This window comes from Nyctereutes procyonoides, unplaced genomic scaffold (assembly GCF_905146905.1).
Source record: "Nyctereutes procyonoides isolate TBG_1078 unplaced genomic scaffold, NYPRO_anot_genome, whole genome shotgun sequence".
Lineage (NCBI taxonomy): Eukaryota > Metazoa > Chordata > Mammalia > Carnivora > Canidae > Nyctereutes > Nyctereutes procyonoides.
In genome coordinates this window covers 20,648,077-20,674,714 of record NW_026575048.1, presented here as the reverse complement: position 1 = coordinate 20,674,714, position 26,638 = coordinate 20,648,077, and the positions used below count along the sequence as shown (strand labels likewise).

General features: G+C 51.1%; 2 protein-coding genes across 2 annotated transcripts; both read right to left on the bottom strand.

Moving 5' to 3' along the window:
• Positions 1-215: 215 nt before the first annotated feature.
• Positions 216-8,772, bottom strand: CENPA (centromere protein A). The gene is made up of 5 exons (XM_055327670.1): positions 8,517-8,772; positions 2,818-2,927; positions 2,233-2,310; positions 1,768-1,919; positions 216-1,406 (listed from the first exon to the last, which is right to left on the bottom strand). Exons 1-4 carry the CDS (start codon positions 8,599-8,601, stop codon positions 1,785-1,787), a joined length of 408 nt encoding a protein of 135 aa, XP_055183645.1. The 5' UTR covers positions 8,602-8,772; the 3' UTR covers positions 216-1,406; positions 1,768-1,784.
• Positions 8,773-9,364: 592 nt separating this feature from the next.
• SLC35F6 (solute carrier family 35 member F6) lies at positions 9,365-25,071 on the bottom strand. The gene is made up of 6 exons (XM_055327466.1): positions 24,859-25,071; positions 16,175-16,247; positions 15,254-15,425; positions 14,821-15,033; positions 13,906-14,016; positions 9,365-12,623 (listed from the first exon to the last, which is right to left on the bottom strand). The coding sequence occupies exons 1-6, from the start codon at positions 24,933-24,935 to the stop codon at positions 12,154-12,156; spliced, it is 1,116 nt and encodes a 371-aa protein (XP_055183441.1). The 5' UTR covers positions 24,936-25,071; the 3' UTR covers positions 9,365-12,153.
• Positions 25,072-26,638: the final 1,567 nt, after the last annotated feature.

Sequence of the window (26,638 nt, the reverse complement as noted above, 5' to 3'; positions counted from 1 at the left end):
CCATCTTCAGCCCAGGGTGTGATCCTAGAAACGGGGGATCAAGTCCCATGTTGGGCTCCCTGCATGGAGCCCGCTTCTTCCTCTGCCTGTGTCTCTGCCTCTCTCTCTGTGTCTCTCATGAATAAATAAATAAAATCTTAAAAAAAAAAATCCAAACAACTAAAGACAGACTATAACCTTCTAATTAAAGTACTCTGTCAAGAACTTTATATTCATAAAGTAAATATAGTTTATTTGATGTCTGTATAAATAGGACTTGTTATGGAACAGGAAGAGGTTTTTCCAAAGGGTTAAAATTTATTCAACAACAGAACTTGGTCCTTCCTTTCAGTTTGTCTCAGAATGTGGTTGCCTGAGGTATCACTGTCAGAAGTGACTTCCATCACATGCAAAGTCTGAAAGTCTTTCAGTGGCACTTTCCGTTTCTCTGGAAAACACTTTAACTGCTTTTGGTTGGAACAGGAGGCAAGGTTTTTATCAGCTCACACTCTACTCCATGGGAGCCCAAACACACCCCGCCATTCTCTTGTTTGAATGGTGGCCGCTTGGAAAACAGCGTACAGATGGAGAACTCAACATTAACACACACACAAAAATGTAGTATCTCTATACGCGCTAACTGTAATTTTGCTTTACAGTTTTTTCATTAAAGAATTATTCTTATTTTTATTATCGCTCCACAAAGAAGTTCTAAAAAACACCTGTAAAAACTTTGAAAAGGCACTCTAAAACCCCAGAATGAAAAATTCTAAAGTATAAATCATGATACGTCTTCTATGATTTATAAATAAGTTCTACAAGCTAGAATTTCTGAATGACTTTGACAGGAATTTACTCAAAGGAACCAGAACACCAGGACTTAAAGATTTTCTATTTTAACCCCAACTGAGTTTTTAAAAAGCTACACGTGTGTTGACAAGCAGGTCCCACACATCACTTGCTGCCACCACTCATGAGGAGGTTAACAGAGGGACAGGGATTTGTGCCTGGGATGTGCCAGGCTCCTCCATGCAGCTGACAGAAGGGGTCGCGTTTTGTTTTGTTCCCTGGTATTTTACAGAAAATATACATATGGTAAAAAAATTTAAAAGGTACATGAAGATCTCGAATAATAAAACAATATCCTTTTTTCCCATAGCCCAGAAAATCTGATAACTTCAAAATGATTCCGCAGTCATGTGACTAATTTGCATTATGAAGTGAACCTTGGAGACTTAGTTCTCTGGAATGACGCTGATTTTCTCATGTATTACCTCTGTTACAGAGGAAAGCCATGCAGTCTTCTCCTTCTTAAATAAACCAATTACACAAGTAACATGCACACTGCTCAGAGACGGCCAGTCCGGGCACCTCCTTGGGCTCCACGGGTCTGTTCCTGGCTCTGGACAGTGTCCCTGGCGTCATCCCTGCAAGTCAGGTATCACATTTACTATCAAGGCAATTTCAAAAGTAAGAAAACTTCTCTTAATCAAAATGAGTCATCTGGTCCTTGTAAAACAGAGGCTGAAATCTGCCAGGTTCGTGTTGTCTGGTCGTTAGTAAATAGATAAATATTTTTATTTAACATTGTTCAAAAGGACAGGAACCATAGACTCCTAAGCATTCAAGCTAAAACCAAGTCAAACCTTTCCTAGAGAACAAAGGGAAGGTGAGACAGCAGGGACCATGGATGGAAATTCCTCCACATAAATGCCCATCCCAGTGATGGGCAGCTGGGTGCTTCTTCCCCCAGGGGTGCTCTCTCTCTGGCAAGAAGGAAAGGCTTACAGAGATGGGGCCAGGGTTCAGCCAAGCCCTTCCTGAATGCCTCGGATCCTCCTGGCCAGCTGTACATCCTTCGGGAAGAGAGTAACACGGCCAGCATGTAAGGAGAGAAGATAGGCGTCCTCAAAGAGATGAACTAGAAATGCTTCTGCAGCCTGGGGGCAGAGAGAAGAGTCCAAGGACTGACACCCGAGGGGGCGTGGGCTACTTTCTTCTCTCAGAGCCCGCGGTGCTTAGTCCCCTGAGGGTTTCTGGGACTGTCTGCAAGACTGTCCACAGAGTAAAGGGGAGCCTGGGAATTCTGCTACCACCCAACAGGGATCCGGCCTCCACACCCTGGGTGTTCCTTGATGCTCTCTCTAAGGAGGCAAGAGGCAAGAATCCTGTGTGGCATGCCTCTCAACCCTGTGCAATTCCGGAATGCCTTTCCCCCGTTCTCACCCAACTGTACCTGGGCCCCCTTCTTACCTCTTGCAGGGCCAACAGGGCCTGGGCTTGCCAATAGAAGTCCACACCGCGTGTGAATTTAACACATATCTCTCTCACCTGTGAAGGAGTGGGGATGGGGAGCCAAGGGGAGTGGCGTGGGGAGGGAGTGGACAGTAAAAGAAGAGAGATTCAAGGGAAGGTCGACTCTTTCTATGAGTCTCCAAGAATCTTCATTTCTGTGATACCTCCGTGGTCCTTAATCTTAGGACCTAACTAGTAGCTGATGTCCATTCCCTGAAGCTTAGGAATTGGCATGTGTCCCCTATTGGTGGTGGGGAGAGAAGGAGGCAATCTCCTAGGGTAGGAAGATAGATGATAGCATGGATGGATGAGATGGTTCCTATTTATATAATCAAAGAGTACAGTTTCAGAGGTGGTAGGGTTTAGAAATTAATTCCATAAAGAACCAGAAGGTGTCCTTGGTGGGCCATGGTTTCCAAAGATGGAGAGTCCTCTGCCAGGTTAGAGAAGAGGTCCCTTAGCCTTCTGGGCAAGAGATGACAGGGTCCCCACCACCTGGGAGATTTAAAGAAAGGAGGTAGCATGGGGGCGGGTGGAACTCACCAGGCGGCTGAAGGGGTTCTTCCTTAACAACAGGTTTGTACTCTTCTGAAGCTTTCGGATCTCCTTCATAACTAGACGTTTTCGGGAACCAGGGTGACGGGAAGAAGTGCCTGAGCAGAAGAGTTGGGTCATCAAGTACAGTGGTCAATGGGAGATGCCTCACAGCTTGGCTAAGATAGGCAAACTATCAAATCACTAGTCTGTTAAGTTGCACAAAAGCAGATTTCAGTCTATCGTTTACTATCATTATCTTCAGCAACTGTTGAACAGCAGAGTTGCTAAATAAATATTGGTTGAATGAATGAGTCATCCTCTGAGGATCTTACCCTCAATAATGATCCTTTAAGGGTATTATCTTAAATGCCAATTCTTCATGAAGGCTTTCCTGATTCCCAATTGCTTCTAAATTGATTCATGAAGGCTTTCCTGATTCTCAATTGCGTCCAAACTGATAGGTCACCTCCCTGCTCTGAGCCCCACAGTACTTTGGGCATCTCTCCTATCTTTCCCATCTAGATTGGAAACTCAGTTACTTTGTGTTTAAGTCTTTCTTTTCTTTTCTTTTTTTTTTAAAGACCTGGAACGAATCTGTGAGGTTTTCAAGCACAGTTCCCTGTCTCAGTTATCCTGAGGCCCAAAGAGGTGAAGACAATTGGCCAGAGCTTATTTGTGGCCAAGGAGATGTGCATAACTTGGTGCCCGTGTTGGGTCACCAGGCTATGGAGCCAGAGCCTTTGGCTCAAAGCCTGGTTCCAAAAACAACAAAAAAGAAAAAAAAATCTTAAAAATACCCCCCAAAGTATAGGTCACAAAAGCCAAACTCTGATCTGAGATTAAAAACACAAGAATACAAAACAAAGTCGAAGAGGAAATTTAATGGATATTGACTATTTAGAAATGAATCAAAAGTCTACATCTCAAAACTTATAGCTAAATGGTACTAGAAGAAAACATACAGGCTCAAGATTGATTTTCCATTAGAAAAGGAAAGCATTAAAAGACACCTAAATATTCAACTCAAGTGTTAGGAAGAGAATTATTAAATTAAACCAAAAGCAGATAACCAAATATTCAAGATAATAAACCAAACTAATGAAAAAGAGAGTAAAACAAAGAATAGTTCTCTGCCTGGATAATTAAAACCAAGGACCCAAAAAATGAATGAACCTCTCATAAGCTGAGCAAAGAATAAAAAAAGAACTACATGAAAACTTACATTTTTTTTTTAAGATTTTATTTATTTATTCATGAGAGAGAGAGAGAGAGAGAGAGGCAGAGGGAGAAGCAGGCTCCATGCAGGGAGCCTGATGTGAGACTCGATCCCGGGACTCCGGGATCACGCACTGGGCCAAAGGGAGAGGCTCAACCGCTGAGCTGCCCAGGCATCTTGAAAACTTACATTTTGAAGAAGAAAATTAATTTCAGAAATGTTACTCAAGGTCCAGCCACACCACATAGTAAATCCACGTTGGGGCTGGGGGATTTATTAGTGAACTAATTACAGACTCTTAGAAGAGCTGCATGAGTAAACAGGTGACAGGGAGGCAACCCAGAGATGCCTGTGCTCCGCAGCTGGCACTGGAGACATTATCTCTGGGTAGGGAATGTGGGCCAGAGAAACAGGCCAGTGTCCAGGGGACTGGTGACATTGAGGAGAAAGGAGGCGGCCCCACACTCAGGAGCCATGCTCCCCCCACCACTGGTCGGCAATCCACAGTCACTAGGAGGCAGCCTTTAATAGACAGACATGGCAGTCACAGAAAATGGAAGGATGACCACAACCCAATCTTCCCAATGTGAGAAGGACAATGCCATGAAAGGAAGGAACCAAACTCAATAAACAAAATGACCAACACTGGAGGAATTGGAGTTAACAGGGAAAAAAGAGACTCCGAGAAAAACATGTGTAATAAATAACCTCAGAGGAGTAGGAGATGTGAAACCCAGGCCACAGAATAAGCAGTAATGAATGTAACCAACCAGAGAGATCATGGGGAAGAACTAGGGTTAGATGTTCAAGAGTTGGGTCTTGCAGTGTCAACATAAGGAATTGGTATTTTTAATCCCAATGTCATGGGAAACTGTGGGAGAGTTAAGCAAGACAGAGAGGAGATCTGCTTACCTTTTATTTACTTATTTTTTAAAGATTTATTTATTGGGGCTCCTGGGTGTCTCAGTTGGTTAAGCATCTGACTTCGGCTCAGGTAATGATCTCAGATGGAGCCCCCTGCGGGGCTCCTTGCTCAGGAGGGAGTCTGCTTTTCCCTCTCCTCTGTCCCTCCTCCTGCTCGTTCTCTCTCTCTCTCTCTCAAATAAATAGGGAGAGAGCAGAGGGAGAGGGAGAATCTTAGGCAGACACCATGTTGAGCACAGAGCCCACCCGTTGTGGGGCTCCATCTCACAAGCTTAGGATCAGGATCTGAGCCGAAACCAAGAGTCAGATAGTCAACTGGCTGCGCCCCCCAGGCACCCCAATCTACTTACATTTTAACAAGGAGTCCAGGTGCAGAGCGAGGAAAGAACTGAAAGGGACAAGAGTAGAAGTGAAGCAGCAGCCAGGCCAGGATACTGGTGGTGGGGACTGGTGGGTGGGAGTAGAGCTGACAAGTGGTGTGATTCAGGTTTTGACTTGGAGGCAGAACTGCCTGGACCTACTTGTGTATGGGGATATGAGAAAAGAATGTCTCACAGGTTTCTGGCTTGCACAACTAGAGAGTGCTGTGCCATTCACTGAAGTGGGGGAAACTGGGCACGAAGAGGTTGGAGGGAGTAACCCAAAGTTTGGTTTAATTTATTTCTTAAAAATTTTAAAGGATTTTATTTATTCATTTATGAGAGACACACAGAGAGAGGCAGAGACACAGGCAGAGGGAGAAGCAGGCTCCCTACCGGGGGCCCAATGTAGGACTCCATCCCAGGACCCTGGGATCACAGTCTGAGCTGAAGGCCGACCCTCAACCACTGAGTCACCCAGGTGCCCCCAAAGTGTGGTTTTAGACGTGCTCCACTGACATACCCCAGAGCCCACAGGTAGAAAGGCAGCTAGGTATGGGGGGATCTGGAGTCAGAGGAGAAATCTGGGCTAGAGATACAAATGTGAGCACTGTTGATGCAGGAGTGGTATGCAGAGTCCTGGGAAGGGATGAGACCAACCAGGGAAGGAAAGGAGGAGGAGGACAGCAAGAAGTCCAACGTCAAGTTGTTGTGGGGAGGTGGCACAGGCAGTAAAGGACACTAGATTGGAACCGCAGTGTGTGACAAGGGGATAGAATGTTTCTAGCAGGAAGTGGCTCCCTGTGTCAAATGCTTCTCAGAGCAAGAAAAGGACATGGACAGGTCTATTGGATTTAGCAACATTAAAGTAGCTGGTGACCTTGACAAGAGTACTTCGAGTGCACTAGAAGGAGGGGAAGTAGTTGTGGGGAGCCAGACGAGGTTCACCCAGGCTCCAGGGAAGCCTGGGAAGAGGGGAAACACACACGTGTGGTCTTAAGTCTGGCTATTTAAAAAAAGGTAGTTATGAAGGGCATTAGAGAAATGGGGAGTATGAGAGACAGAGATGTGGGGACAAGAAGCACCCCTGCTCTTTGTCTCTGGATCAGAAAGAGCGGAGCACATTTGTGGAATGCCAATGAACTGAATTCCAAGCGCAAGTGGAGAGGACAACAGAAAGCCCAGTGAAGGTGAGAGAAAAATAGGACCAAGAGCCCATGTAGGAGGAGTGAGTGGCTTTTGATAGGAAGGGGAGACCAGGGGTCTCTGCTGTGAGAAAATAAGGGGAATCCAGTCTGGGGGCTTCCTTAAGTGAAGCAAGCACATAACAAGGTCATTATCAACTGAGAGCGAGTTGGGAGGCTGGAGTTGTAGGAATTTGAAGAAAAAGGTATGGAATAGTCAATGGGGAGAATGGAAAAGCAAGACTGCCAGACAAGTGCAGGAGGACGGCCAGGAAATGCTGAGTGTATCCATCTGAGATAAAACCTTTCATTTAACCAGGAATACAAGGATGCTTCTACATTGAAGAGTAACAGCAATGGCATACTTAACAATATTCGTGTTAAAATTAGAAACAGGGGGGCAGCCTCGGTGGTGCAGCAGTTTAGCGCCGCCTGCAGCCCAGGGTGTGATCCTGGAGACCCGGGATCGAGTCCCGCACAGGGCTCCTTGCATGGAGCCTGCTTCTCCCTCTGCCTGTGTCTCTGCCTCTGTCTGTGTGTCTCTCATGAATAAAAGTAAAAAAAAAAAAATCTAAAAAAAAAAATCTAAAAAAAAAAAAATTAGAAACAGGGGTGGAGGGCAGCCCCCGTGGTGCAGCGGTTTAGTGCTGCCTGCAGCCTGGGGTGTGATCCTGGAGACCTGGGATCGAGTCCCACGTCGGGCTCCCTGCATGGAGCCTGGTTCTCCCTCTGCCTGTGTCTCTGCCTCTCTCTCTCTCTGTGTCTCTATGAATAAATAAATAAAATCTTTTAAAAAATTAAAAAAAAAAAAAAAAGAAAGAAACAGGGGTTGAGGTCACCTGGGTGGCTCAGTTGGTTAAGTGTGGGACTCCTGATCTCAGTTCAGGTCTTGATCTCAGGATTGAGAGTTCAAGCTCCACGTTGGGCTCCACACTAGGCATGGAGTTTACTATTAAAAAAGAAAGAAAAGAAATGGGCCAAGGGTGGCCAAACCACTTCTCTTATTTCAATACTAATCTCAGGGCTTCACTAATCCAACACACTAAGAAATAAAATATAGAAAAGTGAAAAAGATTCGAAAGTCCTTATTTGCAGACAATAGCCTATTTAACCATTTCAGTTGAAGCAATTGAACAATAAATTAACAAGAGAATTCAGCAAGCTAGCTGGCTGGATGCAAAGGTTATTAATCTTTAGGGAAGAAAATAACCCATAATACACTTTTTTTTTTTTTCCCACCCTGCTCTTAACTAGATTGCAGGAGACAAGTAAAGCAGTTGTTGCCAGAACAATTCTTGCTTGAGTGGGCCTCCCATCCGCCAGACCACAGAGCGTAGAAACCGAAGACCACAAACTAGTCTTCTTTCCGGACCCATAAATAACCTCAGGAAGGGAACAAAGTGAGAGCGCTCTACTTGAGGCCCAACACCACCACTCACTGAAGAAACAGACACACACCCCAACACCTGGAAAGGCAACTTCTGAAAGTAGAACCGTTTGAAATTGTCACAAAAAGCTGCCAATAATTCTGCAGTTTAAAAAAAAAAAAAACAAAAGCACAAACACTTAAAAAAAAAATCCTGTCTGCTGGAGCAAGCTGTGTGACCTCAAGTTACTTGGTCTGCCTGCGCATCAGTTTTCTCATCTGAAAAATGGGCACAATGTAAAGTTGAGATAAATCACCCAAGCAGCGGAACGCAATGCCTGGTAGGGGTTAGTACTCGATAAACGCTACTAGTAGTAAGACTTAGTATTAGGTGCCAGGCCGCCTGGGCCCATCCTTTCTGCTCCTCTAACTGCTTTCCCGGGTCCCTGCGGGGCCTGGAACTTGGGCCGGGCCCGAGCAGGTGCTGTAGGCGGCACGGCTTTGCCCGCCGGCAGGGGAGCGCCGGCCGGAAGTCGGCAGATTCGGACCCGGGGTCCGCGCGCGAGCTCGGTCTTCTGGTCCGTGGAATGGGCACCTGGATGCGGCCGTGCCCACCTCACGGCCAGGGAGCGGGGAGGCCGGCTGCGGCCGGTTACCTAAGGAGGGGCCCCGCCGGGGGGCGCTGGGGGCCGGGCTCGCGGGGCGCCTCTTCGGGACTTCGGGCTTGCGGCGCGGGCCCATGGCGGGCGCCAGGCGTGGTGGCCCTGCGGCTCCTTCTCGGCCTTTGGGGTCCGGGGACCTAGGCTGGCGTCTGCGGGAGCCCAGGACCAGTAGACTGCTCGGCCGGCCCCGGCGCCGCCTCGGTTCCAAGGACCCGCTCTGTCGATTACCCTCGCGGCGTTTTTTAAAACCCGAATTCGGCAACTCTCAGTGGCTGCTTCTGGAACGCCCCTGGCGCAGAGCGACTGCGGGGGGGACCAATGAGAGCACAGGCCGGAGGCCCGGCGCGCGCGGCGACTGGAGGGGAGAACGGGGACGTCGCGGACGGCGGTACGAACCAGCCAATGGGAACTTGGAGAAGTGAAAGGAGGCGGGAGCTTGCGGCCGTGCCGTTTCGAGGGATCGGACGGTCGTCCTCGGGGCCTCGTGGCTGAAAAAAGGAAGCACTGTTCTGAAGACGTAGGTGGTGCGCTTGTAGAGCGCGTTTCTCAAGACAAATCACTGTTCGGACATTTTATGTTTTGCCCTATCAGCCCTGACGTGGCTTTTAAAGATGAGGAGACAGACTTAGAACGTGGCCCTTCCAGGGACACCCCACGAATCCGGCTCAGAAGCCAGTCTGACCGCATGAACGTTACCCAGGACTAGGGTCGGGGGACAGCCAGGATCTGACGCTGTCGTCTGGGACCACACTCCCCAGCAGTGCAGTAGGAGCCCTGTAGGGAAACCACCCCTTCCCTTCCTGTTGGAGGTCATACACATCCCGGTCAAATGTACATCTGTGTAGTTAGAATAAAGATTTATTTTCTGCACTTTGTTCTCTTGCGTTTTCTAAATGTTCTCCAGTTAACGTGTATTGTAGTCAAGGGAGATGTCATTACAAAATCAGTGATTTCATGGAACCCTTCTTCACTGGTGCAACCATAGTGGAAAACAGTATGTTGATCAGCCAAAAACATTAAATGTAGAATTACCACACGACCCAGCAATTCTGCTTCTGGGTATACAAAGAACTAGAAGCAGGGACTTGAACCTATTTGTATTTGTACGCTAATGCTCACAGTGATGTTATTCACAACTGAGCCCCAAATGAATAAATAAAATGTGCTGCATACCAACAATGAAATATTATTCTGCCTATTATTCAGAAAGTTGATTCTGACATGTTACAACAAGGAAAAACCTTGAAGGCATTGAGGTAGGCAACATACAAGACCCAAAAGGAGAACTACTGTAGGATTCCACTTACATTAGGTGCATAGCCAAATTCACAGAAAGTACGACGGTGGTTGACAGGGGCTCAGGGGAAAGAAAGGGTTAGTGTTGCATGTTGAATGGCTATAGAGTTTGGGAAGATAAAAAAGTTCTGGGAATGGATGGTGGGGGTGGTGGGACAACGATGTGAATGTATTTAATGCCACCAGACACTTAATAATGGTCAAGATGGTTTTCTGTTGTATTTTACAACTTTTAAAAAGAGGGAAAAAAAGAATGAAGGAAGAAGGAAAGAAAAGGGAAGCAACTGTATGGGGGGACACTCCGTGGGTCCACTGTGATGAGGGGTCGGTGAGAAGTCTGGTACTCTACTGTCTACAAATAGAGTTCTCACGCCTTAACAGTCTAAAAGGCACAGCACCATATGGGTGCCTGCCCACCTCTCTGACCTTGTCTCTGGCCACCTTTAGCACAGCATGCTTATTGCCAGGCATACCGGTCTAGTTACCTGCAGTTCTCGAATACCTCACTTACATGTTTCTGTGCTTCTTACAAGCTGTTCCTTTTTCCTGGAATACCCCTACTATCCCATCCTGCCAGCCTGGGAGACTCCTGCCCATTCCCTACCAACCAGCTCCAGTGGCGCTCTCAGTGTTCTAGTTCTAGAGTTCCCTGTAAGGCCTCCTTTGTATCTCATACAAAGGGCCTCTTATGCACATCACGCTGTGCTGGAATTTTCTTTACACATTTGTCTCCTGTTTTTCTTTCATGGATTCACAGCCCTTGGAGCACATCCGTTCTCCATACAGTTGGCTAAATTCTGGGATTGTAATCCTTGGGCCACAGCCCATGGAAGCTCAGGGGCCGCCCCTGAGACGCAGAGCTGGAGGCATGGACAGGCCCTCTTCTCCCAACAAACTGTAATAACCTGCTGATTCCCACACAGCCTAAGGGCTTTGCTTGTCATAGATCCCTTCCCCCAGAATCTATTTTAAGGAAGGCATTTGGTGTTTTGTTTTATGATTGAGCTGCCCAGAAAAATGGACTGAGGCTCCAGAAACTGCCACGGAGTGAGGAACTCCATAAGGAAGGGCTGCTTCACTCCCTGGGGCCCCCCAATGCCAGTCCCCTCTCTTCAGGGTGGGGAGGACAACAGCAAATGAAGCTTTTATTCCGGCCTTGGGAAATGTACCCCAAAGACCCCAGGGAGACCTGTACGGTGGGTGGGGCTGGAGGTCTGGAATCAGGCAAACCTAGCTTGAAATCCTGGTTCTGTGAGGAAGTCAGTTAACCACCTCTGGGCCATGGCTTCCTCATCTACACCCACCTGTGCAGGTTGTTACACCAGAGGATTAGTGTTAAGCATTTAGCTCATGTCTAGGAGACCAGAATTCCTCTAAATGGTGGAGTCCTGGCAAATTCATTACCCCGGGGGGATATCTATGGAGTCAGGTTGCTGGGAGTACGGCTGAAGTCCAGATGTGCTCTGGATCCCAGCCTGCAGCAGATCACGAGGCTGCTCGGCCAGAGTCCACTGCAGGAGTGCCCTCTTGTAAAACCACTTACATCTCTGGGCCTCAGTCTTTTCATCTTTAAAATGGAAGGTGAAGCAGTTCATCAAAACTGCTCTGAAGAGCTGCTTGGAATTCCCTGTCATCTGTCCCAGGCAGGGAAGCCTTCAGAGTGTGGTAGCCAGGACACCAATGGGGAGGAGGCACAGAGGGTAGAGGAGCCTTTGCAAAGAATGGGCTCCTCCTTTCCCACAGGATGGGCCCAGCAGAGGCTGGGAGGCACCGAAGCCACAACATCTGCATCTTCTGCTTTCTAGACAAGGACTCCAAGGCCCAGGGCCACTAGGTAAGGGGCTGGGGGACATCTGCTGAGTTTGTGCACAATCCAGCTAAGACTTAGGTCTCCAAGACAGGGTTGGCGAATAACTTGCAATTTTAGAAAACACGGCGCTTAGGTCTGGTTTGAATTTGCTCACTGACCTCTCTTCTCTGGAGAACCAAATTTAGCTTATGTTTTAGGAGGAAACCTTACAGTTGTTAGTTCCTGCAATTCCACTTCATGATTTAGTGCTAGTGCTGCAGGAGGGGCTTTGGGGGTTGAGGGGAGCCTGGCAGGGGTCGGTCACTGTGCTCAGGCCTGTGGGGGTTGCAGGGGGTGGTGACAAAGGAGGACCCGGGTGTCTGGTCATCTCCTGTGGCAGCAGCTGCCCTGGAGGGGGAAGGGGCGTTGGGGAGGGGTGCAGTGAGGCCTTTGGGAACAAGACACGGGAGGCTCACCAGCCTATGTGGCCTCGGCCTCAGGGTGGACAAGGTGCATCCAGGTAGCAGCGGAGAACCCATGAGAGGCTCAGCTAGCATCATTGATGGGAGTCCGGGAGCCACCAAGCAGTCTCTCGTGCTCATCCTCTTCTGCCAGGGGCCGGCCCCTGGCCAGGCGGGTGAGCAGTGGGCGGTGCAGCCCATTGTAGAGGGCAGTGCCTGTCAGCAGGATGAGGAAGCCCAGGATCTGCAGAGGGTGGAAGGCCTCCCAGCCCAGCGCCAGGCTCAGCGCCCAAATGACAATGGTACGCAGGCTGTCCAGCACCATGCGGGTAGTGGCGCTCAGTTCCTTGGTGACGCTGATGCCCGCGAAGTTGAAGAAGGCGATGCTGCTGATGTTGCCCAGCAGCGCCAGGGCGATGAGCGGTTGTCGGCCCACCTGGCAGAAGGCGTCCAGCGCATCCTCCAGCGTACCTCGGGGGCTTCCACTGAAGGAGCCGGCAGGGATATAGTACATGGGTACCAGCAGCAGGGAGAGGATCACGAAGCCAAAGAGGCCTGTGGGAGTGGAAGAAGCATGCTGCACCTTCTGTTCAGCCCCCACGCCCCCAGCCCCTCACCGGCAGCTCAGCCTGCCCAGCAGGGGCTCCACTGGTCTCCCTCCCGGCCAGTGCCCCCATCCTGGGGCACCTCACGCCAGCTCTTCCCTGTCAGGGCCTGGAGCTACCTGTTCATCTGGAACTCACGGTGGCCTACTGAGGGGGCTCCAGCTGCCCTGCTCCACTATAATCATATTTTATAATCTGAGCAAGGATAAAAACTACATTTTATATCATGACCTGTATATGTATGCACAGGCACATACACACATGCACACTTTCACAAAACAGTGGCTATCTTTACAATGTTCTCTGGCACTTTTAAATTCCATTGTATTCATTTACAAAAGAATGGCAGCTGTGATGGCGACACTGCTCTCACAAGCGTGGAGAAACATGGTTTTCTAATTCAGGGTCGCTGGTCTGTGACCAGGAGTGGACCAGAATGTAAATCAATGCACTGCTTCATTAAGAAAGTCTTGCTAGGGAAAAAAAGAGTGGATGCAAACAATGTGCTTGATCGAGATGATTAACGCTGTGCCAGAAGCCCGTGGCGCACACACGGCTCCCCGATTGATCCACAGGCCATGCTTGGCTGGTGCTGCTCTAATCTGCCTGCTGGTTTCATATTTTTAAATGGGTAGTTAAAGGTTTGGTAGTTACCTTAAAGGTTTGGGTAGTTACCTTCCCGCTCACAAACTTGTGGTGGTTCCTCCCTGTCTGTCATTGACAATCTAAATCTGTTTGACATTCAAGGTTCTCCATAAGACCCTGAACTATTCAATTCCTGCTCATTGTCCCAACGTCAAATCTGTAAGTCACCCAACTACTCCTTACTGGTTTCGATACTCATGGCCAGCTCCCCACATCCGTTCCTTCCTTCTCACTCTTGTTGCAGCTCGAACATACCTTCCCTGTCCTGAAGACCCTCAGATGTGCTTGGCTAGTGAAGCAACCCTTGAGCATAAGTGGTCTGAGCTCAAACGCACCATCTGGTCCTTCCTCGCTGGCCAACTCCTCTAGAGTGGGGTGCTCATTCCCTTTATGCTCAACCTCATCCCCCCCAGCTCCTGGGTCAGAGTCTCTGTCAGCACACACGTGAAGGGATGAGCCCCTCCCCCTCTCCCTATGGGTGAGGGCACCTTGCCCCGCATTCCTACTTGTGCATCTCCTCCACATGCTAGCATTGTGTGGGTGCCCCCGCAGCAGTACCGTGCTCCCCAGCCCCTGTGCTCACATACCCTCAGTGCCAACTGCCCGCAGTGGGTGAACATTATGCCTGTAGACAAACTTCTCCTCGAGCACCATCTGGATGGAGACAATGATCTGGGCCATGATGATCAGCAGGTCCCCTGGGGGGAAATGAGAACCATGGTGCGATTGGGCTGCATGGGGTGCGGGTGGGGGGAAGGGATGGAGCACGGCCACAGAGCTGTTGGCAGGGTGGTGGGCTCCATGCTGGAGTAGACGGCTCCTACAGGGACATGGTCACCCCCTGAGCCCCTGACTTTTGTAGGGCACCACATGGTTCACCAGACAGTCATGACAGCCCCATGCCTGGTCTCCTGGCTCCTGGGGGGTGGGGCAGGCCAGCAGAGCAAGCACTATTACCACTCTGGGCCAAGCCTCCAGAAGATCCAGGGGCCCACCTGGGCCTGTGACTGGAACAACAGGGTTATAAGCATGTCTTCTGAGGTGCACAAGACTTTGCGATAGACATTTCTGGTTTAGTCCATCCTCAGGACCAGAGGGATCCTGTCATTATAGAATAGGCTGCCAGGCTTCCTTTCTGGGACAGTGGGGATGATGCCAAGCTGAGTACATAGTAGACACTTAACAGATATTCATTCCCTCCCTCTCCCAGATCCAGGAGTATGTGTACCCAGCAGTATGTGTGTGTTTCTCATGGCACAAACGTCCCTCCTCTGACCTCCCGCTCCTTAACTATTCCTTTCTCATGCTGTGTGTGCCTTTCTGTGCTCTATCTGGCACCTCGAGAGCAGATGTGTGCCCAAGTCCACTGGTTTCCCATACTCCCTCACCCAGGGCCTCGCATAGAGAAGAGCTTGCAGAAGTCTGCTGACTGTGCTGGGTTCCCTGACTGACTGAGGACAGGAGAGGACGGGCAGCCCCTGCGTCCCCAGCCCTCATCGCACCTGTGATCACTTCGCTGAGTTTGTGCTGATCATCATGCTTGCTCAGAAGGTCGGCCAGGCCCACAACCACCAGCCCTGCGATGGTGGCAAGGATGCCCAGCCACTGGCTCAGCGCCAGCCTCCGCCCCAGGAAGGCCACTGAGAATAGGCCTGTGAATATGATCACTGCTCCTCGCAGCATCTGGAAGCTGGAGGCACTCGTCATGTTCAGGGCTAGGAGAGGAGAGACACACGATGTTAGCTGCTGAGGGTCAAGGCTATCTATTCACTATTCACTGAGGTGCCCTCATGGCTGAAGACCAGCCTTGCACATAGTATGTGCTCAGTAAATCTTGTGTATGGGAGGGGGGCAGGGGTGAGGTGAGCCGGGGCAGGGGTGGCTGTTTCACTAGTGCCCCTGCGGGGCCCTTTTCAGCGTGGCCTGGCTACTTACCCACATACATGATGCTGGTCCCCGTCATGTCGCACAGGGCAGGGGGCAGGAAAAGGAGGGGATTGAAGGGCTGCTGGGGATCCATGCTGGCGTCTGGGTGCCTTGCCGCTCGGCACCGAAGCAGGTAGAAGGCAGCCAGGCAGGAGAACTCCCCCAGGAACATGCCCACTGCCTGCAGGGACAGAACCCTAGAAGTTTACAACTGGTAGGAGAATCACCTTTGATGAAATCTTAACACAGCTTTTCTTCAGAGGGAAGCTTACCTGTAACTTGACACATAAACCAGACAAAAGCAGAGCTGCTGTGTGTGGAAGACCAGAGACTACCTCCTAGGTAAGGCCTAAACACCAGAAACATGTGGGCAGAAACACTATAAAACCGCATAAAGCCTGGTCTGAAAACCAGCGATCTAGGCCAATCTGTGGTCAAGTTCCAGATGGAGAAACAGAGGTCCAGAGAGGCTCAAGAACTGACTTCAGGTCACAGAGCAAGTGGCTGGGAGGGCAGGGGCTGAAATATAGGCCTCTGCTTCCCAGTCTGGCAAGAAATTGCCTTCCATTTACCTTGTCTGCCCTATCCCAGTGGAGTCTGGGCTTCCCATGGATGCAGAGCAGGTTTTGTTACTGGGGTTGATGTTTTCATCATCCCCAGGGCTGGCCTTACAGTGTCAGGGTGTGGCTGCCCACCGGGACTGCCATAGCCCTCCCAGAGAGGGCTGTGCCCTCTGCCCTCTTCCGTGGGCTCTCACACCCTGGTCTCTGTTCTGGTGAGGGAGGGAGGGAAGTGGACAGTTCTTCCCGGTTCTTCCTGAGAGCTGGGAAAGGCTCTGCCCCAGGTCAGGAAGCAGCAGGGTCTGGAGGGGGACACCTGACCTGAGGCCTCCTGGGGGCAGCAGGAGGTGGGGCGGGATAGGGCAGATACCTGAAGGAAGGGATGCTGGAAGCTGTGCTCCTTGCTTCCTCCACAGCCCTGTGCCACGAAGTTGTCTGCCCACCTGCAGTGGAGAGAGAAGTCAAACCTTTGGCAGTGTGCAAGCTCTGCAGCCCCGGACCCTGTGTCTGAGGACATTGCTCCTCTCAATGCCAAGAGGCCAGACTTAAGGGACTTGGACGAGTGTGAGACTCCCTTGCCAAGGGGCCCATTTCTGCAGCACAAAGCCTTCATCTGGGATTGAGGACAGAAAGTGGGGACCTAGATGCCTTTAGCAGAAATATAGCATTTCTTCACATTGTGAATGTGGCCCCATAGGACCTGTGACTTTGCCACACACACAAGTCACTGCTACTGTTATCAGCGCGTTAGAATCCTTGCAGACACCAGGAAGTGGCATTTACACTCGTCGCCTCTACAAAATTACAGTAATTAGACCCGCTGCTAATAATTTTTTTTGTGTTAAGAAGCATATACACATGCGTTACGGCATCACAAATTGGCTTTTTCAGTGTTTTGATAACTTTATTTTGAAATAAGTGGCTTTTTCTGTAATCTGATCCCTTAATCACACATTTAAAAACAATATTCTAGGCTTTATCAGACCATCAAATGGACCCATAGCACAAAAAATATCAGAAGTCTGTGGTTTACAAGGGCCTTTGGGCCCTTGGGAAATGACTAGCTGACAAAGACCACCCAGTCACCTTCATAGAACCTAAAAGGTTTGGAGGGTCTTTCTAGCACTGACTGTAAAGCAGGTGGCAAGTCCATGGCACTAGTGGAGTGGCCTCCCAGCCAGCACCCTGGCAGATGGCATAACAGTATGGCATGCTTCCCCAGCAACCTGACACAAGCCCAGAATTCTTCACAGCATAGTGCCCTGGGCAGCTACCACCAATCCTCCTGTACTGTCTGCCATCCATGAACTAAAAGCTCCTGCTCCCCAAATTTCATGTTTGCTGGGCTTTGTTGGGTTCCTGGGGTCTGGTCTAATCTCTTTTATTTAAAAGTCCTTTATTTATTTTTTAAAAAATATTTTATTTATTTATTCATGAGAGACACAGGCAGAGGGAGAAGCAGGCTCCATGCAGGGAGCCCAACGTCCTGGGTCCCCAGGATCATACCCTGGGCCGAAGGTGGTGCCAAACCGCTGAGCCACCTGGGCTGCCCCCATAAGTCCTTTAGAGGGGCACCTGGGTGGCTCAGTGGTTGAGTATCTGCCTTTGGCTCAGGTCCTGATCCTGAGGTCCTGGGATCGAGTCCTGCATCAGGCTCCTCAGAGGGAGCCTGCTTGTTCTGCCTTTCTCTGTGTCTCTCATGAATAAATATGTAAAATCTTAAAGAAAAAAAAAGTCCTTTAGATATTTGGAGACTTTCCCACCCCTCCCTTTTTTTTTTAAAGATTTTATTTATTCATGTTGTGTTGAGTCAAGGCAGACCCAGGGCAGTATCTTGTGGGCCTTGGGGCCCTTCCTTCTGCAGCACCCCATGCATAGGTGGTAGCTGTGTCTAAAATACAAGACTCAGGACTTCTTTTTATTTTTTAACTTATTCATGGAGAGAGAGAGAGAGAGAGAGAGAGAAAGAGAGGCAGAGACACAGGCAGAGGGAGAAGCAGGCTCCATGCAGGGAGCCTGACATGGGACTCGATCCTGGGTCTCCAGGATCACGCCCTGGGCTGCAGGCGGCGCTAAACTGCTGCGCCACCAGGGCTGCCCAGGACTTCTTTTTCTTAAATGACTTTCCTTGCAAAGTCTGTCAAGAGCAGCCACATGGTAGTACCCAGCCCTACTCTGTTGGCTCATTTCTGCAACAAGCCTGAGGTTTCAAAAGGCAAGTGGAAGCCTTTTATTTCCTGTGCTCCGCACAGTGCTACAAGCCTGGGACACTGGTTGGGGCCTACGTTTGACAAAGATCCTGGCCAGCTCTGGCTTCTCCGTGGCCTGAGTTTGGGGAGGGGAACAGGGAGCTCTCTGCCACAGCCCGGGCACGGGCATAACGCCTGGACACTGGCAGCAGAAAGGGCAGGCTGAATGGCGAGAGAATTCCTCATCAGCCATGGGGGGCGGGGGGGAGACCACATCTACTCATTGATCTGAACATACCCCGGGGCCAGTGAACAAAACAGGTCTATGGCAAATTTAGTTCACAGTGAGTGAGCTCACAGCCAGAGACCCCACCCACCCCAAAGATGCCAAGAAGGGCAGTTAGGAGGGCTTGTGGTTCTAGGGAATGGTGAGAATCAAAGGAGAGCTGAAGGGTGGGGAGGTCTCATGGGTCAGGGGACCAGGCTGTAACCAGTCCCAGTACCAATGGGGCAAAGAAAGCCCCTGCTACAGAAACCACCTGCTCTCTGGGGTCTCATTTCTGTCCAATCTGCTGCAAGTTCTGGCTCTTGGATCCCCAGGCTGGACAGGACATGGGATGCAGGTGAGGGCCACAGACCAGTGGTGTCTGCTCTCCAACTCAGGCTTGCTTTTGCAGAAAGAACACTGGGAGGGCCTGGGTGAGGCAACTGAGTGTAACAGAGGAGCATCAAGGAAGAGTAAAGAGGTCATGCCTTACCAGAGTGCAGAGCCAACTGCCCCAGAGCAAGTCAGAGATGGAAATTCCGGGAGCTGGAGCCAGGGCTCTTCCAGGAGGAAAGAGGGAGGGCCTGCCAAGCCCGTAAAGGTCAACTAGAAGCTTAGGGCGAGGGCATGTGTGGAAGCCCCTTCCTCATCATGGCACTATAGCCAGAGTACATGGCAGGCTCCAGGAGACCCCCAGATCTAATGGTCGAGCCGTCTCCTGGAACTCCCCTGGGCTACTCTCCACACAGCTTACAGTAATGATAACTCACACATCAGATCACTGTATGTGTTCTAGAGTCATTACCACTTGAGAGGGTGGAAGCCCGGCATCCAGCAATTTCTCTATCTCTGGATCGCCAGCTCCTGGCATACCGAAGCTCAAACATTTTTTTGTTGAGTAAGTGGGATTTCCAGACTCCACCTTGCATATAGGCAGGACTAGAGTTCAGAGACAATGTCTGCATGAAGCAAGGTGCCACCTGCTGGTGGGACCAGCTGGGCTTGTACCCAGGAGTGGGCCCCAAGTGCAGAGCTGGCCCTAAGGCTGATTGATGCTGCACTCCCTCTTCTGCTGCTAGGGCCTTCTCTGCTTTCACCAAGGTGTGGGTATGCCTCAACAAGTTGGGGCTGGCTGTGTTCCCAGCCTGGGAAATGGAGTCTTTTTGTATCTGGATACCTGGGGCAGGCTTGCAGTCCAAAGGATTGGGTGTCGGCAGGCCCAGCCTTCCTTCAGGCAGGGAGGAGTTCAGGCCTGCAGAGATTTGGGGTTGGAGTCAGGCTAAGAATCCTGGTCTTGAAATAGGCTTCAGCTCATTGCATAGGCACAAACAGACCCCAGATAGCATGCAACAAGAGCCAAAATCCAGCCTCAGTTGACTGGTTGATGACAGGCTCCTAAGGTGGGACAGCTGTTTGCAAAAATACTTCACTACATGTTTTTATAAACGCACACTTCACTGCATATTGACTTCATGCCAGGCCTGTGCTGGGCACTTGGGCACTTCATATTCTTCATTTTACATATGGGGACTTGATGGCTTGGGGCAGAGGGGGGGAGAGGACGGGGTTCAGACTCCTATAGTTAACAACGGGCATGTCTAGGGCCCAATCCATCTGCTCAAATTTACATTCAGAAAAGGCAGCAGGATACAAGGAAAACTCATGACTTTTACGCCTCACAGGTTGGACAAGTTAATAGTTTTATCTATAAAATGAGGATAATAATGCCAACACTGATGAACCATCAAAAGTAATAAATGATATAAGATACAGAAGAGCTGGTGCATGGCAGGTAGTCAGTGAAAGTCTTTTCCTGCCCCTTCTCCCTCCTTCCCCTCTATGACGCAGGAGTCTCTCCCCTTGTTTTGGGTCAATATGGCCTAGCTCTGCTCTAGCCTGAAAGCTTCTGGGAGTGCATCCATGCTCTGGGCTGAAGCAGAGGTGGCTGGAGGGCCACAGAGCCACAGAATGCTGACACAGAAGAAACTCAACCATCATCTCAGAAAGCTCCTTATTTGACAGACAAAAAGCCAAAGGACACAGGGCTCATCTGGTGCCGAGAAGGGCTAGTCCCCAGGGGTCTCTATGTCCAGTTCCATGCCCCTTCTTCAACACCTGAATTTCTCTCATCACTTTCTTATTCCAAATTCTTCCCATTCCCTTGGCTGCACTGGAGAGGGGCCAGGTCTGCGGATGGGCCTTCCTTTCTTTCTAGATACTGTTTTCTAAAGAAAAGCCATGGTCTTATGGGCAGAAGGAGGCCTGTGGGGACCCATGAGGGTCAGGCCGATGCTACATCAAGAGATGCTTTCTGCTGGCAGAGACCAGTTTATGACTTTTTTATTAAATTAAAAAAAATTTTTTTAAGTAATCTCTGCACCTAATGCAAGGCTTGAACTCACAATCCTGAGATCAAGAGTTGCACGCTGTACTGACTGAGCCAGGAGACCAGCTTCTTCGAGAAGGGGCTTTGGCAGGCTGGGGGTGAGCTCCCCTTGCTGGGGGTAAGTCACTCTGGCCCCGCCAAACTCAAAGCTCAGCATTCGGAGTGGCGCGTGCGGCCACGTGAGAGGGCAGAGGGTGTGGATGGACAGAGGAAGTGGCTGATGTGGCTGCCTCAGAGTGACAGCTGCGTGTCCAGTTCCCTGCAGAATCTCTGCTACTTCCTCTGGCGCCCCAGGCTTATCAAGCCCAGTGAATCAGCTTCTTTCGCCTGCCTGGGATCTTCAGGAAGGCTGCAGGGCGGCTCCACTCTTTGGGTGTCACAGCAGTTGGTGATAAAGGATCACGAGGCCTGTCCTCAAAGTCTTACCAAGTCTTCCTCAGTAGATCCTACCTTGTGTCTGGGTAGAAGGAAGGGAAGTCACAGCCATTTTACAGATGAACCTGAGGCTTCGAGAGGCCCAGTGACTCATCTACTCCCATAGCTTCCAAGCCTTGTACTCTTTTCACTCTACACACTACCCCCTGGTTTAAGGCTTTCTGTGGCTGGTGCAGGAACCCCTGTGAAGCAATCACCCCCTGCAAGCTCATGGAACCTAAGGGTGGGGGCAGCCACCAAGGCAAAAGTTAGAGCTGACACAGAAAGGATAGGGACAGTCCTCCTCTACTAGAGGCCCAGAGGTCCCAGGCCTCCTGCTACTTTCCTGGCAGTGTCCCCACATCAGGGGCCAGACCATTGGAGAAGTCACCCCCTGGCCCTGCTCCGGTGGCATGGGCTTCACAGCCTGCAGCATTTAGAAGGGCATCAGAGCCACACTTGGTGAGCATCTGCTTGACCCTGGCTCTTTATGTGCAGAACCCCAGGAGAATGGGGCTCTCAAATGGGCAGGACCCCAAATAGGCACTAGTTCAGGCAGACTGCCCTAAGCAGTGCGGGGAGGGGGGGGGAGGAAGATGTTTGATATGCAGGAGATGTATTAGCATCATAAGTAGGTCCTGGCAAGGGGTGAGAAAGCAGCCACTGAAAGGAGAAACAGCCCCTTCACTGCGAAGGGCCCTTTGCCAACGTCCAGAGCCAGGACCAAAGGGCCAGCCTGCCAGGTGGCTTTCTCCTTTGAGTATGTGATGGACCCTTGCCCCCATCCCAGCAAGGACAGGTCTGTCTCCTGCAGCCTACCTGAACCTGCTAAGCAGGCACAGTGGCCGCCTCCAGGGGAGAGCTGCCCTGTGGTCCCAACACAGCAGGTAGCACGTGCTCACCCACTTCCTCCTCCACCAAGTTTCATCTCTGGACCTGGGGATGGAAACATGTTCCTTTTACAGGCTGGGGAACTGAAAGAGGCTACTGGAAAGGCTAAATGAGAACCTGAAAGGCACCCTGGCTCCAGTGGGAAAATAAGTAGGATGACAGCAGGATCCTTTGGGCCAGGACAGAGCTTTGATGCCCAGCCCCAAAGGGAGGGCACTCTGGTGAGATCCCCAGGGAAGCGGGATTTTGGGTAGTCAATGTAAAAGGATCAGACTAAAATGCTGAGACCTAGGTTCTGGTTCTCACTTTGACACCAGCCAGCTGGTCACAAGAAGAAACTTCTAATGAATCCTTCACTATAAATTGTGGGGATTAGGATGGGTGACTTCTATGTTTCTAACAGCTTTAAATGCCCCCCAAAATGACTAGAGGAGCCCTAGCTCATCTCATATTGATGGTTAAGAGCCTGGATTCTCGAGCCAGATTACTTTGGCTCACATATAGACTCTGCCACTTAATGGCTGAGTTGAAATCAGGCAGGGAATTCCATCTCTCCATACCTCAGTTTCCTGATAGAGGACAAGGAGTTTATCTCCCTCATAGGCTGGTTATGAGAATTCATTAAACTAACACACAAAAGGTGGCTGCAGCAGGGGCAGGCACTGGTTATGGCAGCTGCTTAGCATATGCTGTGGTCATGTCCTAGTTTGTTGGTCCCTGCCAGAAACTGCAGGTCAGGGTGTGACTTCAAATCAATAATTCCCACCAGAATGTACACAGCTGCTGTCTCATGTTTTCTCTCTGAGGGCATCCTTCTCATAGTCTGGCTGAGAGGATCCTGCTGTTGAGGATCCAATTCTGGGGCCCACCTGAGATAGGGAGGCTCTCGAGAGGCCCCACATCAGACAACCTGGCAGTGGACGGGGCCAAAGGCTGGGTCCCCACATGGGGATCTCTTTCCTGCTTCTCAGGTGGCCTGAGGACAAGGCCTCCTGGGGCCCTGGATTCCCCTGGCCTCCTCCCTGACGAAGGAGGAGATGAGTCAGCACAGCTGACCCCAGTGACAACTGACAATCTTGACTCTCTGTGGGGGCAGAAGCCCTGGCTGACCTACAGCCACTTTCTAAGCACTTGACTGAGGCCTTGGCTGGTATGACAGATGGACAGACAGATGACTTGTTTTGTTGCATTCAGATCCTGAGATGGGAGCTCTTGTGTTGAATTTCCTTTATAGTTAACGGCTCAGCAAAAGCAGTGACCTTCAGGAGGCCACAGGGCTCAGGAGACCAGCTCAAGATAGCTCAAGGCAGAACCCAACTAGAGACAGGGGGCAGGGGGGTGTCCACCCAGAGCTCCAATTCCTGTGAAGGAGAACACTGTGGTTGTCAAGTGTGTATGTTCTGTCCCCTTCACCTTTGATTTTAAGCAACTCAATTCTTCTCTTGGTTACTTCAAACCTGAGTCCAGTCAGTGCTTCAAACCCTGCAGGCACCTTACACGTGTTTGATGAATTGAACAGGATACCTCTCTCCCAGACCTCTCCTCTGGAGCATGTGATCAAACACCTTAAGGAAGAATAAGACATGACTAGTCCCCCACTCCCTAGGGGCCTGGAGCACAGCCCAGAGGGTGACTGTGACTCCCCCTTGCTGTGGAGCCTGGCAGGGCCCAGCGAGAAGTTAGGTCTGGCTGGGAGAGGGCCATTATCAACTCTTTTCCATATGCATCTTGGAATCTGTTCAGAGAAAGGCCAGGATCTGGGTACTGGGGGTTCTGAGATGGTAAACAGAGAGGGCAGAGCAAGAGACAAAGCACTGCCAAGCGAAGGGGCTGCCTCTTGGGTCTCCTGTACATTACACAGAGGAGGCGATGCTCAACCCCTCAGCCTCATGACAGCCCTGGGTCCTCAATCCCCAAGCTCCTGGGGCCTGTCTTCATAGTCCCACAAAACACCTCACTGTCATGCATCAGAGTTGAGCTGCTCACCTGCCCTCCCTGTCTGGATTAATGAGGCTTCTGTTCTCCCAGGCAGAAATCCTGGAGGAGTCACTGTCTCTTGATCCTGTGGGTCAGGCCTTATAGCTTCATTCTGCACCTGGTCTCTCCCACCTGTCTGGTCCTTTCCTGCCTCACTGCCCCACCTGCTATGCAGTAGCAGCTTTGCAATAGTCTTCCCTGCACTAAACTAGTGCAACCTGACCACCAGGTTCATCATAACCATTCCCTGCTCAAAAGCTCTTCTTTGATTGTGGGATAAAATCTGGCCTGGGCATTTGGTGCTGGTTACAATACACTTCGATGTGGACTTGCTGTTCCCTGTCTCCACCAAAGTCCACATGTAGAAATCCCACCAAAACGTCAAGGCCCAGCTGTGACCTCTCCTCCACGAGGAGCCCATGGGGGGGGGGGGCGGGTAGCCCCTTCCCTATCCACAGCCTTCCCCCGCTCACCGGTTCCTCGGCCTGCATGGCTTCTATTGTAGCGTGTGCGCAAGTGTGGGACTGCCCCTTCACCCCACCCCTGCCCACAGCCCCTGGAGGGCCCGGGCTCCAACGCCAGCGTTGGAAGGGGCCGGAGAGGAACTGCTCCAACCCTCCCGTCTAAAGATGAGGAAACTGAGGCGTGGAGACGTGAGGTGACTCGCTGGGATCAGGCACATGGCCATTAAAGCCCAGGCTCGGGTCCTCCGGCCAGGGACGCGGCCATGGTCCGTATTTCCTCGGGCCTCGCGCTCCTTGGGGGCCCCAAGACCGCGTGAACCGACCAGAGAAACCGGGCGAGCCGGTGAAGCCGGGAAAGGAGAGCCGAGGAGGGGTAGGGCGAGGAAGGTGCGCGGGGTCACCGACGCCCTCGCGGGCCGCGGCAGGTCCGGCTGAGCCCCCTCCCCTCCCGGCCGGGCCCCCACTCACTTGGCCGAGAGCGTGTTGATGGAGCCGGTGACGAGCATGAGCCCGGCCAGGAACAGCTGGTACTTGGTCCAGGCCATGGCGGCGGATGAGGGGAGCGGGAAACTGCAGGGATCCCCGCGACCTCGACCTCCGCGCTGGCTCCCGGCGGCAGCTCCCGACCCCGCCACCTGGGGGGTCTCGGGAGCGAGCGCTTCCGGGCCGGGCGTCACGTGACGCGCGCCGGCCCCGCCCCGCGCCGTGGCCCCGCCCCCCGGGAGCGCGCCGGGCACCCGAGCGGCGTCTGGGCACGGGCCGATCCCGCGCGCTGGCCCCCGCCCGGGTCTTCCCGTCTGTGAAAGCGGCTGATGCGGAGGTGCCGCGAGAGTGCATTGTGGATGTCGGAGCGTTCTGTAAACTGTTTAAAGAGATCCAGCCGGATGATGTCAGAGAGAACCACGAAGTGGAAACGTCCCCCCGGGAAACCTCTTTTGTCCAGGGAACCCCCGGGGAGGCCTGGAACGTGTCCCTGGATGAGCTGCTCACGCCTTCCGGAAAAGTGCAGGAATCTAGTTCCAGCTCCCCGGGAGACCATTTTATAGCTGAAGAAACTAAACTGCGGGAAGCCAACTGATTTGCTTATGATTATGCTAGTGAGTGGTACAGTGGGGTTTTGCATGGAGGCTCTTCATTCTCCCCCAGATCCGTACCTGTGGCACAGGCCCCTCACCGGTGCTCCTTCGTGGATTCCCGGCGTGCTGCCCTGAGGCATCCATGGTAGAAAGACCTACTCTTCTTCGCTGAAGATTTATGGCTTCTAAAACCCTAGTTCTCAGCTTCCCAGCTGTCCTCTATCCTCCTCCCCAGGCCTGTAGTCTGCATCGCAGGCCCTGTCACACCACATGCTGAAGTGCAAAGCCTTGGAGCAACTACTTCAGACCCAGTGGACACATTTTCCCCATTACTGCAGATCTTGTTACTACTTGAGGTGCAGATATAGGACCTGCTTGCCAACTCCTCCTTCTCACCCTAAGACTGCTTTGAACTTGTGAAAATTACCAGCGTTGAATCAGAAAAACTGAAGGGATCTGACCTGACAGAGGTCCCTTGAAGGAAGACCTGACAGAGAAGGTGCACATGTGGGATCCTGGACAAAATGTAGAAGGTTACTAGGGGAAGGGCTTGTCTTGAGGAGGGAGCGCCAGTGGGATGGCACAGAGGCATGAGTGAGCGTAGGGTGTGTCTGGAACCCACATACCTTCCAGGAACTTTTTCTTCCTTCACTGGAGCCTGCTCTCTTCAATCAGTGGGAGAGATGCGGATACAGACAAAGTTTCTTCTAAGCTTCTTGTCCTCGATAGTGTAACTAGTTTCATATGATTTAAAAGGAACCCCTGCGGTTATTAAAAAAATATTTACTGAGGGACGCCTGGGTGGCCCAGTAGTTGAGCATCTGCCTTCGGCTCAGGGTGTGGTCCTGGGGTCCCAGGATGGAGTCCCACAGCAGGCTCTCCGCAGGGAGCCTCCTTCTCCCTTTTCCTATGTCTCTGCCTCTCTCTCTGTGTCCCTCATGAATAAATAAATAAAAACTTAAAAAAAATATTTACTGAGCCACTGGGGCTGTAGAGATGCATGAGGGCAGACAGGGCAGACCACACCGGCTGGATAGCGCCGTCCCTATCAGAGACGGTTCCTACAGACCACAGTGACACACTTGGGGCCCGGGACCATCTTCCCCACAAGCCAAGGGTTCTGTCTTGAACTAAACATTCCTAATGACTAGTGGTGTCACCAGCCCGACATG

Excerpts from the sequence above, each read along its gene's own strand:
- CENPA (XM_055327670.1), bottom strand. The coding sequence starts at position 8,601 with ATGGGCCCGCGCCGCAAGCCCGAAGTCCCGAAGAGGCGCCCCGCGAGC. Across the intron at positions 2,928-8,516 it reads CCGGCGGGGCCCCTCCTTAG|GCACTTCTTCCCGTCACCCT; the intron begins GTAACCGGCCGC and ends TCTTCTGCTCAG. Across the intron at positions 1,920-2,232 it reads CCCTGTTGGCCCTGCAAGAG|GCTGCAGAAGCATTTCTAGT; the intron begins GTAAGAAGGGGG and ends CTCTGCCCCCAG.
- SLC35F6 (XM_055327466.1), bottom strand. The coding sequence starts at position 24,935 with ATGGCCTGGACCAAGTACCAGCTGTTCCTGGCCGGGCTCATGCTCGTC. Across the intron at positions 15,426-16,174 it reads TCCAGCATCCCTTCCTTCAG|GCAGTGGGCATGTTCCTGGG; the intron begins GTATCTGCCCTA and ends CTGTCCCTGCAG. Across the intron at positions 12,624-13,905 it reads GCGGGCAGTTGGCACTGAGG|GCCTCTTTGGCTTCGTGATC; the intron begins GTATGTGAGCAC and ends CCACTCCCACAG.